Source organism: Somniosus microcephalus, chromosome 23 (assembly GCF_052327205.1).
Source record: "Somniosus microcephalus isolate GS21.2 chromosome 23, FLI_Smic_1.0, whole genome shotgun sequence".
NCBI lineage: Eukaryota > Metazoa > Chordata > Chondrichthyes > Squaliformes > Somniosidae > Somniosus > Somniosus microcephalus.
In genome coordinates this window covers 25,661,942-25,675,800 of record NC_141009.1, presented here as the reverse complement: position 1 = coordinate 25,675,800, position 13,859 = coordinate 25,661,942, and the positions used below count along the sequence as shown (strand labels likewise).

The window sequence follows — 13,859 nt, the reverse complement described above, 5'->3', positions numbered from 1 at the left end:
GTTAATTTGATGGGATTTGTCAGGTAACTCCACTGGAAAATTATATAAAACTGTTCCAGATGAACAGATGATAGTGACATGAATTAAACTGATAGAACAATACCAGAATATAAACCAGAAATGACACCTAAAGTGGCTGTTGATTTATTGCCATCCTGAGTTTGGTTCTGGGCTTCCATGTATATTAGTGCTACAAATCTGGGTCCATTTAGCAGTGAGATGCTCGTACATACATCACTAGCTCCTGCTTCAAGCCAAGGTCATTCCCCATTGCATCAATCTTTTCAGCAAAGGCTACTCCGCCATTCTACTAGTTTTTACCCATTCGGGCTTTGAAATTTTTTTTGCGGGGGGGGGGGGGGGAGGAATAATTCAGGGATCGGATAATGAAGCTGTTTCTACTACTACTTCCTAAATCATCTTTAATTTTAAACACTGCTGAATTATTTAACTGATTTAAAGAAGTTCACCATTTAATGCTTTTGGCCAATCCCTTTTAGTAAAAATAAAAGTATGTGAATAGGAAACTTTTCTTCCCCTCTTCCAAAGTACAGTGTGCAAATTAATACATTTATGAAATGGTGAAAAATTAAGGTATAATGTAACAAAATCATATTGCATCTTTAAATGGCAAAAGTAGTCACTGGGTCAGTAAGGATGTATGCTTCATGTACTTTATTCAGAGTTTTAGTTGGTATTAACACCTCTGTACAGTCTGCAACAAACTCATTTTTAAAATATCAAAAATAATTGTTGTTGGTTTAGATATTCCCAATTTTCGTTAATCATGAACAACACTCATTTTTGTTGGTGATAAAAAATACTTTTCACTGCACTAGTTAAACACAACTGCTGCTTCTGGAAGTTTGTCAAGTTAAAAATGTTACCTTTACACAGTAAGGCGTGAATAGCAGTTTCTTCGCAAGTTTTTTTTTTGTTAGGTGTCGTCCAAGGCACTTTAGAACTCAAAGTATGGACTTAAAATGGCAGACATTGTCACAGGAATATAAAGCATTACCTGAAAAATTGAAGCATTGTGCACCTTTTACAGTTAATTCTTTATAAGATTATTTTCTCATTTGCCAAACAAAAGTGCAATTTTTGGGGGATTTAAAAAAGAGACATTAATAGGAAGCTAAACACCAAATAAAAAATCAGATGTGAACTGGAAGATTCCAAGTATTATTGCTACTACGATGGTTTACTTTTGGTCTGATTCAGTTGCGTGAGGAAACTGCGAGCAGATGACTATTTTTGAAAACATGATGAATGATGTCTTGTTCAGATATGGCGATAGAAAATACTTGCATTTATATAGTAACTTTCATGTCCTCAGGATGTTCAAAATCGCTTTGGAGTCATTGAATTATCTTTAAAATGCTGTCAATGTTGTTTTGCAGGCAAAAGCAGCAGCTAATTTGCACACAACCAGATCCCACAAACAGCAATGACATAAATGACAGAATAATTTGTTTAGGCGTTCTTTGTTGAGAAAAAAATGTTGGCCAGGACACCGGGAAAACTCCCGCGCTGCTCTTTAAATGCGGCATGGGATCCTTTACCACCCGAGAAGGCGTCTCGGTTTAACATTTTATCTGAATGACTGAATCTCTTACAATGCAGAACTCCCTCAGTATTGTACTGAAGTATCACCCTAGATTACGTGCTCAAGTCCTGGAGTGGGGCTTCAACCAATGACCTTCTGACTCATGTAACTGTAGACAGGATATGCTGTGAGCACTCTTTGTAGCCAACAGACTCTTAAGATTTTCCTCAGTTTTGATCAAATATCCCAGAGGAAAATCCTCAGTTTTGATCAAATATCCCAGAGGAAAAAAAAAAGTATCTTCCAATTACCACTACAGCATACTGGTCTTCAAATATCTAGGCAACCCAAGTCAAGGTAAGTAGTGAAGGAAATCCATTTTAGAATAATCAATTACACTCTGGATGGAACAGGTTTGATGGACGGAATGATTTTTATTTGCTCTGGATTTTCTTATGTCTCCAGCACCCAGGAATAGACAATTGTTGACAAACAGCACCTGGAATTTCAGCTTACATGAGTGAAATTAAGACTCCATTTTGTATGTCATAAAGATGGCAAGTAATTCTGAAAAAGGTCCAGCTAAACTGAAGGAAAAAAGGACACGCGAAAGGCAGCGTGGCAGTGTAGCATTAATACATGGGCCTGCTGCACTATGGAGTGGGAAGATTCACGTTTTTGTATAGTTACCTAAAGAGGTGGTGCAGAGGACAAATGCATGCCCTCTAAGGGAGGGAAAGTTGTAACGTAGGAAGGAATTAAACTATATCATTCTTGCCCACCCCAAACTATGCAGATCAAGCCAGGAGTGGGGTGATGAGGAAAAAAGGAAGAGGCGTCCCACAGTTAGAGCTCCCACCTGTCTTGGTAGAGGAATGGTGTATAGAGCTGGTGGGAAAGAGACAGAGGTGAATAAGTTGGTCAATTTAATAATTTAATGTAGAATTTCTTTAAAAAAAAAGTATCAGCAATGTCTAAATTCTTGACGACATCCTTCAGGAAGCTGCCCACAGACACTCCATTTCAAGTTCCCATTCAAAATCACTTAGTTTGCCTGTGCTTGATTTCAGATGTGGAGTTTCCCCTCATTCGGGTGGTAATTGGTCGGAGGGGAGAACACATGCAAAATGTGCATGTGGGGTGGTCACAACAAGAATATCAACTGGCACTCACAATACCACGGTGGCATTTTGCATGTCTTAATAATGCAACACCAGGGTCAAGATTCTAGAATTGTGACAAGTTTGTCCAGGCACTATCAAGACTCAACACTGTCTGCAATTAAGGAAAAAGATCTGGAGAGCGAACTTGTAAATTGCACACTTACTCCAGGACAAAATCAGTTCTGGTTTCACTCTGGAACTACATTCTCTTCAAACATTGCTAAATTTTAAAACCTTCGTATTGAGAAAACAGCAAAAAATGTTTCAACCCTATTAATGTGTTAAACACCGTTGCCTAGTCATCACAATTCCTGTATAACTGTTAGTAACAGATATAAATGCCAACACATTTAAAATTTGGCTATAGATTTGCTGACTAATATACTGATGGAAAAAAACACTTTTTCCCTATTGAGAAGTGGTGCTTGAAATTTGAAAAAGGGGGCAATATTAATTTTGGTTTTGGTAACAAGTTTACTTATTTGAAATAAAATCAGTAAACCTAGAAATTATCTGAAGAGACCCTGCTTTTCGTGTACATTAACTTCATAGTGGACATCAATACCGTTGGAAAAGAGACCCAGACACATTTGTATTTACCATGTGGTAGAGTGTACCTTACATAAAGCAGACAGACAGAATTAAAATATGACTGAAAACTCACATTTATAAGCACACTGAAAGGTGCATTAACCCCTGAAAGCTGTACTCACAGGTCAGTCCCATCAGTACTGAACAAGTTGAACCATTCGTTTCACCTAACAGCTCCACTCCCCTTATATCATTTATCTTTAGTGATAAGGGATGACCTTTTCAAGCTTTCTGTTCTGACAGCTTCCAGATGCAGAGAGGCAAAAAATTCTCCTCGAAGCAAACTAGCAGCGACTGGCAAAAAAAATGTGAGCTTTGCAAAATAATTTCTTATGCGAAGGGCAGCATGCAATTTCTTCACTTTCATCACAAGAGTACAAAACTTTGCACAGCGGCTAAAAATTCAAATAGGATATCATATTCAAAAAACTTTCCCATAGCGCCTGGCACTGACAAAACAATAATACTCGGAATCACAGAAATTTCAGCCTTTTGGCCCATTATGATTAAGCCAGAGCTACCTTAACATTGGATTTAGCTACTTTAATTTAATTTCCCTGTACTCCTTTAATATTTTTCATCTTCAAGTGCTTAATTTCCTCTTAAATGTTGTGGCTGATTTGGCAAATTGTGTTGATTTAACAGCCACTTGTGGTAATGCATTTCACGTTCTAATAACACTTTGCATGACGCTCTCATGAGGCTATTCTGCTGAAAATACAAATCATACAGTATTTCACATGCCTTTCACGTTTGAGAACAGTGCATATATAAAACTATTACTCCAAAAAATCTGTAATTATTAGAGCGCAAATGATATTCAAAAGAAGAAATTTAATGCTTTTCACGTTGACCATTTAAAAAAAAATTGTGCAAATGTCACCAGTGGTACTGAATATTATTGCTGATACTGTATAAATATTATATTTATAATTTGTTGATTTAACAGACAAGGTTGTCTGGACTTGTACATCTGCCAAATTTATCTTCAAAATGTGCATTTCAGAATTGTGTGTTATATCACAACATAGTTTCAGATCAACCTATATAGTCAAAAGAATTGAACAAAGAGAGACCCAAATCAACAATATTTAAACTTTGCAAGAGTTTTACTTCCCGTTTTACAATAAATTTGGTGGAACAAAGTTATGGTTATGAGCTGCAGAGATGTTCATCAATGACTTGTACCACCACTGCCTTTAAAAGGTTCCAAACTCCTAATATAATGGCATCTGATCATTGAGGCCTTGATCATTCCTATCTTATTCCAGCCACATATCCGCAACATAATGAAGACCACCTATTTCCACCTCCGTAACATCGCCCGTCTCCGCCCTTGCCTCAGCTCATCCGCTGCTGAAACCCTCATCCATGCCTTTGTTACCTCTAGACTTGACTATTCCAATGCACTCCTGGCTGGCCTCCCACGTTCTACCTTACGTACACTTGAAGTCATCCAAAACTCGGCTGCCCATGCCCTAACTCGCACCAAGTCCCGTTCGCCCATCACCCCTGTGCTCGCTGACCTACATCGGCTCCCGGTTAAGCAACGCCTCGATTTCAACATTCTCATCCTTGTTTTCAAATCCCTCCATGACCTCGCCCCCCTCCCTATCTCTAATCATCTTCAGCCCTACAACCCCCCTGAGATATCTCATTCTGCCCTCTTGAGCATCCCTGATTATAATTGCTCAACCACTGGTGGCCGTGCCTTCTGTTGCCTCGGCCCTAAGCTCTGGAATTCCCTGCCTAAACCTCTCCGCCTCGCTACCTCTCTTTCCTCCTTTAAGACGCTCCTTAAAACTTACCTCTTTGACCAAGCTTTTGGTCACCTGCCCTAATTTCTCCTTATATGGCTCGGTGTCAAATGTTTTGTCTTTTAATACTCCTGTGCAGCGCCTTGGCACGTTTTACTATGTTAAAGGCGCTATATAAATACAAGTAGTTGTTGTTGTTGTTGTGTAGGTTGCATCAAGTATCTTAAAAAGGGGGGACATTGTGGATCACAATATTTAGGACAGGAGAAACCTGGAGGAAGAAAACAAGTGCATTTCTTGTGACATGCTTAAAGAAGAAACAAAAAGCTTCCATTAAAACTTTATGTGGCAACTATTATCCTTAAGAGGAGAACTTCAGAATGTCCATCAAAAAAAGGTAATCATGACCATTTATATTTATGTACAGTAACTGCAATGATCCCATGTGGTATTGTTAATCTAGAACGGTGGCAAAATTTGGCAGCAAGCTCCAATTCTGCTCTGTTTAAATGCCTTATACCAGTTTGTTTCCTTTTGTCGAACTAACTAGACCCCAACATCTAAAATGTCAACTTCATTAAATTGATGCAAAGCAATTACAAAATAAGATTTTAGTTTGATTTAAAAAATATATTTTATATCTAGAGAAAGGACACCACACTTATACGTTAAGCTCCTATTAACACATCAATTTAGTCATTGTATCTTAAATAATTATGGCACCCTTTCTTCAAGGTGAGGCGAGAGTGACTGCCTTTGACATCAAGGCAGCATTTGACCGAGTGCGGCATCAAGGAGCCCTAGTAAAACTGAAGTCAATGGGAATCAGGGGGAAAACGCTCCACTGGCTGGAGTCATACCTAGCACAAAGGAAGATGGTTGTGGTGGTTGGAGGTCAATCATCTCAACCCCAGGACATCGCTGCAGGAGTTCCTCAGGGCCAACCATCTTCAGCTGCTTCATCAATGACCTGCCCTCTATCAGAAGGTCAGAAATGAAGATGTTCGCTGATGACTGCACAGTGTTCAGTGCCATTTGCAACTCCTCAGATAATGAAGCAGTCCATGCCCACATGCAGCAAGTCCTGGACAACATTCAGGTTTGGGCTGATAAGTGGCAGGTAACATTCGTGCCACACAAGTGCCGGGCAAAGACCATCAGCAACAAGCGAGTGTCTAACCACCGCTCCTTGACATTCAACGGCATTACCATCGCCGAATCCTCCACCATCAATATCCTGGGAGGTCACCATTGACCAGAAACTTAATGGGACCAGCCACATAAATACTGTGGCAACAAGAGCAGGTCAAATGCTGGGTATTCTGCGGCGAGTGTCTCACCTCGACTCCTCAAAGCCTTTCCACCATTTACAAGGCACAAGTCAGGAGTGTGATGGAATACTCTCCACTTGTCTGGATGAGTGCAGCTCCAACAACACTCAAGAAGCTCGACACCATCCAAGACAAAGCAGCCCGCTTGATTGGCACCCCATCCACCACCTTAAACATTCACTCCCTCCACCACCGGTGTACCATGGCCGCAGTGTGTACCCTCTACAAAATGCACTGCAGCAACTCGCCAAGGCTTCTTCGGCAGCACCTCCTAAACCCACGGCCTCTACCACCTAAAAGGACAAGGGCAACAGGCGCATGGGAACACCACCACCTCCAAGTTCCCCTGCAAGTCACACACCACCCTGACTTGGAATTATATCGCCGATCCTTCATAGTCGCTGGGTTAAAATCCTGGAACTCCCTCCCTAACAGCACTGTGGGAGTACCTTCACCACACGGACTGCAGGGGTTGAAGGCGGCTCACCACCACCTTCGAGGGCAACTAGGGATGGGCAATAAATGCTGGCCTTCTCAGTGACGCCCACATCCCATGAACGAATAAAAAAAAAAAATTAATACTTTCCGCAGCAATCTGAATAATTAGTTTCTTCATGTTTCAGTACAATTAATATAATTGGCACCTACATTATAGCCAGCCATTAAAGAATTATTTTGAAAATGAGCAATTTACAGGAAAGAGGCCAATTTACTTTAGGTAATAATGTTTAAAAAAATCAAATTTTTGGTTGTTCTGAAATCATTGTGAAATGCAACCTTTATGCATGTCCAAAGTACTAAGAATTACCTAATTGGACATCAGTGGTGAATCGAAGCTTGTGAACAATGCTGACTTTGTAAGATTTGTAACGATGACTGCTCAGAATATCCTGCACTGTAGTCATATCCAGAGGTGGCTCGTCCTCTGAACTCTCCTCTCCTCTTGAACCTGCAGGTAAAAAAAGGAACTGTGAAGTAAAGGAAACCTTCCAAGTGCAAAAAACATTATGTACTTGTTTAAAAATTAAATCAATCCAACTTTTGAAGGGATTATCAGCAATAGGCATTATAGAAAAAGGAAAGAATATTAGTTTGACATAATAAGCAAATAAATTACAGAAAATACTTGAAAGACTGATGAGTTAACGTTTCACTCATTGAACTCTGTCAGAACTCATTTTTGACTTTCAAATTGCTATCTCCTCAAACTAATTTAATCCTCTTAAAACACTGACTCCCTCACTGGGACATGTTTGCATTGACACAGGTCAACCTTTGGTACCTTGCTCAGGTGGCCATTGAAGCCTCAACAGTGCTTTCCAATTTGACTAAGGGTTCACACCCTAAGCGCTGGGGCAGATTTTCAACTTGCTGCCAGGGTGTGAAACTGCCACTGCAGATCAGCTGCCCGCACTAGAAACCGCCAAATATTCATTTCCATTCATTTTAAAATCAGGCAGTTTCCAATCAATTAACTCGCAATGCCAGTTTTACGCTTGTGCAGCAAGTAGAAAATCTACCCCAAGAAATCCTCTGTTCTCTCCGCAGATGCTGACCGAGTGTTGCTGTGTTTCTTTCAGCTTTCCAGCATCTGCAGTTTTTTGTTTTTAGTTTAAGCAAATAAATTATGTTTGACACACGAAGCAACTGTGCATATTAAAGTTTTTTTTGAAGAACTCCCTCTTTAGCAGGACTGCAGCTCTGTTACTGCTCTTGGAGAGGAGTCTTTGTAATGTGATTTTCCAAACAATGCTCAACATACATTGATCAAAAATGATAAATCAAGAAAGCTATGAACAACCTATGCAGAACTAATGATGTGGAAGCAGTATCTAGCAGAAATTAGTACCAGTGGCATTGCAAACAAGAGACCAAGTTCCAGTAGCCCAAGGCGAGAGTCAATGTTTTAAATTACTTAGCAGCACTCGGAGTTCATTTACAAAATGTTTCCAACAAAAGGAAAGTTTCCTTTGTCTTTGAAGGCTTTCAATTCTTCCCAAAACACTATTACCGTACTTCCCAATTACTTTTTATTTTCAGTTGTCCTTTTACAAAAAAAACCTTCCATTCCTTTCTTTTTGTCACTTAAAATGCTATATAAATGCAAGTTGTTGTTGTTGCTGAAATATTCATTTCAGATTGTCAGAACACTGGTTTCCTCCTCCTCTTAAGACACTAACTCCTGCAGTGGGGTATATTTCCATGGACACATGTCAACCTCTGGTACCTTGCCCAGGTGGGACAGTATCCATGTTCAAGTCTTGACTGCGAGGGCTGGAAGGCTGTCTGACTGTGGGGACATCATGGCTAAAAATGGATGCTAACCGCTGTTGATCTCCATACATGCCCATTTCCAGTAGCGATGAGAAGCAGGACTGGCGGATTTGCCCTCATCTAACCAAGAAATACAGGAAACTTTGGTTTATCCGGAGGTTAACTGTCCGGAATGCTCGATCCACCGGCAAAAATCAGGAGCCGTTTCGTTAGGTTTTTTTTCTTTTCGTTGCTTTTTTTCCCCCACCAGTCAGGCTCTGCAAGGTCTCGCTGAAGCTGTTGCTAAGCTACAGAGACGCTTTGCAAGGTACGGCCGACTGTTTAGAAGCTAAGCAACAGGGTTTGTTGCCAGATACGGAGCTCAAAAGCTCCGTATGTTTCAACATTAGCGCTGGTTTGTCCGGCAGTTTTGATGGGACGGCAACAGCTCGGTCCCGTCGGTGCCGGATATCAAAGTTTCCTGTATTGTGGGTAGTTGTAGTGCCCCATCTACATCACAACAGTGACTGCACTTCAAAAGTACTTCGTTGGCTGTAAAGCGCTTTGGGATGTCCTGAGGTCATGAAAGACCCTATATAAAATGCAAAACTATTCCCTCTGGCAAGTGGGTCAACAACCAGAGGTCATAGATTCAAAATTGTTGGCAAAAGATCTAGAGAGGAGACGAGGGTCAATTTTTTCCACTCAGTTGTCGGAATCTGGAACGCGCTTTGAAAAAGTGGTGGAAGCCGATTCCATAAATAATTTTAAAAGGGAGTTGGACGGGTACTTGAGGATAAGGAACTTACAGGGTTACGGACCAAAAGCGGGGATGTGGGACTGAGCACGACTGATCTTTCTAAGAGCCAGCACAGGCACAATGGGCCGAATGGCCTCCTTCTGTGCTGTGAGCTTCTATGATTCTATGAAGTTCTCTCTTTTCTATTACTGGCCCAGCGAAGTACTGATCGGGGATGAAACCTGGGACCTTCCTGGTCGGTACAGGTCAGACAACAAAGATGTCATCTCTGAGCCATCAGAATGTCAAATTCATTTTTATTGTAAAAAAAAGGAACTTGCAGAATTTTGCTCTTGAAGTGAAGATTGTGAACATTTGAAGAATGGAATATTTCCAGTGTCAGCATCAATCAAGCATGTGCAGGTCAGGTACAGCAGTCAGCTGCGGAGTAAGGGACTCTGTACTGTGGCAACGACGTGTCTTCAACCCAATCTCATACATGTAAGTAGTCACACAACACCAGGTTATAGTCCAACAGTTTTATTTGAAATCACAAGCTTTCGGAGTGCTGCTCCTTCGTCAGGTGAAGTGGAGAGATGCATAAAGACACGGCTTATATAGTCAGAGAATAATGCCAGATGATTACAGGTAATCTTTCTAACTGCCATTTATCACACCTCAGCAGAGAGATAGTCACAGCAATCAATGGTGTGAATGGTGTCCAAACAGGTTAGTCAGGAAAACATTACATCAAAGTTTTTCATACAGACCCCAGCATCTGCAACATTTGACCCCTTGTGACCCCACCTCATTGTTCTTTGATATAATGTTTTCCTGACTAACCTGTTTGGACACCATTCACACCTTTGATCGCTGTGATTATCTCTCTGCCGAGGTATGATAAATGGCAGTTAGAAAGATTACCTGTAATCATCTGGCATTATTCTCTGACTATATAAGCTGTGTCTTTATGCATCTCTCCACTTCACCTGACGAAGGAGCAGCGCTCCGAAAGCTTGTGATTTCAAATAAAACTGTTGGACTATAACCTGGTGTTGTGTGACTTCTTACATTTGTCCACCCCAGTCCAACATCGGCATCTCCACACCATGGCTACAATCTCATACAGACAGCTGTTTTTGCACCAGTGGAAACTTGCTCTTCATTTTTCACATCAGCTATCCTTGCAGCCTCTCTGAGTGAGACATTCTATTGGTGCTAATTAGGGGCCATTTTCTGCTGTGATCCCACATTGTGGAGATACTGTCCAAACTCCTTTCAAGTTTCCTCATTCCCTTAGAATGTTCACACCCTGGGCTGGGTTGGATTTGAATCCATGTCCAAAGGTGCAAGGAACACCCACTGGGCTACCCAGAGATCTTCCCTGGTTTCTTTTGTCATCTGATATTTTCTCTTTCTTTTATTGTCTTCATCGTTCCAGTCTTCCTCAACTATCACTACGCTTTGTCTTTCTACGTTTTCTACAATGCTTTCCTTAATCCCAGTAGTTTAAGTCTCTCTGATCAGCACTCATCTTAGATTTGCTGCCATTGCTCTTTAGACAGATGTTCTTATGAGGACCTAATGTAAGAAAATTTCACAGCCTAGTGGAAATGGGGCATTAAGGAATACTGGTAAAGGTGACTAGTAAATAAAATGTCTCAACACAACGTATACCCTTATTCATTTTGCATTTTAAAATCTTTAACTCATCCACTAGCTCAGTGAATTAGTGCTGGTTCTTTCAGTTTGACAAGCACTTTGTGCAGTCAGGTGATGTGAATGATATTTCAAGCACACTTTATATATTTATATATTAACACTGTCCGTTGTGTTTAACAAATGAAACGGCTTAAAAACACAATTTTGCATATGGTTTTCCCAAAAGAAAAAAAAAAGTCATAGGTAATCGATCACTTAGTCATCAAGAAAGCCTACATAACAGGAAGCAAGTCGCTTTCACTCCAAGTGTGACATTTCCTGGCGCTAGGCTGTCGGCTAGAGCCAGTATTAAAAGCCTGCTGTCACTTGCTGTGAATTATACATTATTTGAATCCCTGGCATTTCATCTATTTTTCACTCTGAAATGAAATCAAGCACATGCTACACTACATCAGGCAAAGAATGTAAATGTTAACACCTGTGCTGAACATCACAGAGAAAATCACCCTCAAGTATAAAAAAAAATCCATAACAGCAACTAAATGCGTGTTGAACTTAGTACACAGCTTCCTGTATGACAATCACACATCATCTCCATTAATACAATCATGATTTCAAAGGTTTAAAAGATCTACATTAAACTGGTATGTTAAACCCTTCATAAATCAAGATGTCACAGACAGAGCTGGTAGGGTGTATTTCAGTAAGTTTACTGAAGAATTGCAAAGTCTACACAACCTAATCTTTAAGCATTGAAGCAGGACAGTAATTGTTCCACAATAAGTGCTTCTCAGTTTGGAACATGTATTCCTAGCACAGAAAATGTTGGAAAACAGGGAATTTCTTGACCATTATTACATCATTATGTCTGAAGCAGTATCACATGCCTTTAAAACTAGATGATTTGCTTGCAACTAGTATTAGGAACTCTATAGAACCGAAGGATAAAAGCATATATAGCAAATTTAAAATCATAACTTCTTGTTAATAAACCTTTTAAGGAAGCTTGTAATACATACTATTTGCCAAACTCTTAGTACAAGGTTTTTAGCTTACAAGGCATCATGCCAATAGGATGCACAGCACTCAAAATGTAACCTCCGTAGACTACAAACATATAGAACTATTTAAGCTTTCAGGTGTATTTTCTGTAGAAAACCCTTGTATTGGAGAATGGGGGTGGGGGCAAACAAGATAGAAATGTGATGTGTCAACTGCAGCTTAGCAGCCAGACTCAGTGCCCAGGCAAGATTAATGTTTGTAAATACAGGTGCACTGTAACACTATCGATTCGGCAAGAGTGGGTAGTATTAGAGCCTCTAACATAACTTGAGTAAATGCTGCGTTTATCACAGAATCTTTCAGTGATGGTTTGGTAATCAAGGGTAGTGCATGCAACCATCAGCCATCTTCTCAAATACACACTGGGGATTTACTAGAGTCACATTTTTCTGCAATTGTTATTAGTGGAAGATTGCCAGCTCGTCTCCCAGGGACCTCAAGGTTCAATCAACGGTTTCAGGAAACAGCATTACAAAATTATACGTTCTACAATTTGGGATTAAGAATGTATGTAACAATTAGGGACAATTGGATAATGATATCAAAAGATTATTTTATTTGCTAGTTTTCTTCGTAAAACAATTGGATGTAAAATAAGCTGCTCTTCCCCATCCATCAACTTGTTTTTTGGATTCATTTGTACAAATTTCTGAATATAAAACAAAGGATTTCATAGCTCAAGGCTTTCACTCTTAATAGAAATACCTTCTAAAATCACCATGCCATCAGAGAGAATCACAAGTAACCCTGAGGGACACTTATGGTATCATGATGTCACCCAAGCAACTATCCTTTCACATGAAGGGGTGTTCTTCCCTTATCCACCTCCTAAAAGATATTCATAATGTGATAATATGGTAGCAAAAAACCACCACAAAAAACATTTCATCTACAACTAATCATTTCCAATTGGGCCGATTGGAACTTGGCATGTGGAGAATCATTCCATTAATTTTTGCTCATTACGCTGCTGCGAAGGGCCTTGGGCCGTTTTCCTACGTTAAAGCGCTAGATCAATGTAAGTTATTATTGTTGAAAGCCATACAAGGTACATGCCCTGTGGAACACAAACAACTGTCTAATTTTACAACTGATCTCTTCTTATACATGGAGAGGAGAGTGCAGTTTGCATCTATACAATGGGATCCATGCTGCACTCCTGACGGAGGAAGAGTCAGACAGGACAGTGTAACAGCAAAAGCAAAATACTGCGGAAATCGGAAATAAAAACAGAAAATGCTGGAAATACTCAGTGGATCAGGCAGCATCTGTGGAGAGAGAAACAGAGTTAATGTTTCAGGTTGATGACTTTTCATCAGAACTGGAAAAAGTTAAGATGGAAAAGGTTTTAAGCAGGTTTTAAGAGGCAGGGAAACAGGAGGAAAGAACAAAAAGGTCTGTGATAGGGTGGAAGGCAGGAGAGATTAAAAGACAAAAGGGATGCTGGTGCAAGGCAAGAGAGGGTGGTAAAGTTAAAAAGATGGATCTAGAGGAGGTGTAAATGGCAATAGCAGAATCATTACCAACAGCTGCCCGAGAGGGATGAAAGTCAGGCTACTTTAGTGGGGACTTCAGATGATGTCGAAGGATTACTCTAATCTAACATCACATGCAATAAGATTGATCAAACACTACAGTTTCTGTTTACCAAACCTGCAATTCTTTTGCTACAAGAACATATACAATTTCCAATTGGGATTTAGTAGATGCTGCGGATACTTAAGGATGGATGAAACTTCACACAAAGCGAGGCCA

General features: G+C 40.2%; 1 protein-coding gene across 4 annotated transcripts in view; it reads right to left on the bottom strand.

Annotated features, from left to right (window-relative positions):
* Positions 1-13,859, bottom strand: part of mapkap1 (MAPK associated protein 1) — a 224,785-nt gene that overhangs the window by 42,066 nt on the left and 168,860 nt on the right. For 3 of the 4 annotated variants that reach the window (XM_085965624.1, XM_085965622.1, XM_085965621.1), the window contains one exon: positions 7,197-7,337. In XM_085965624.1, coding sequence (XP_085821750.1) covers positions 7,197-7,337 — 141 coding nt within the window. Of the gene's footprint in view, positions 1-7,196; positions 7,344-13,859 lie in introns of all 4 variants that reach the window. The other variant, XM_085965623.1, reaches the window with a different exon arrangement.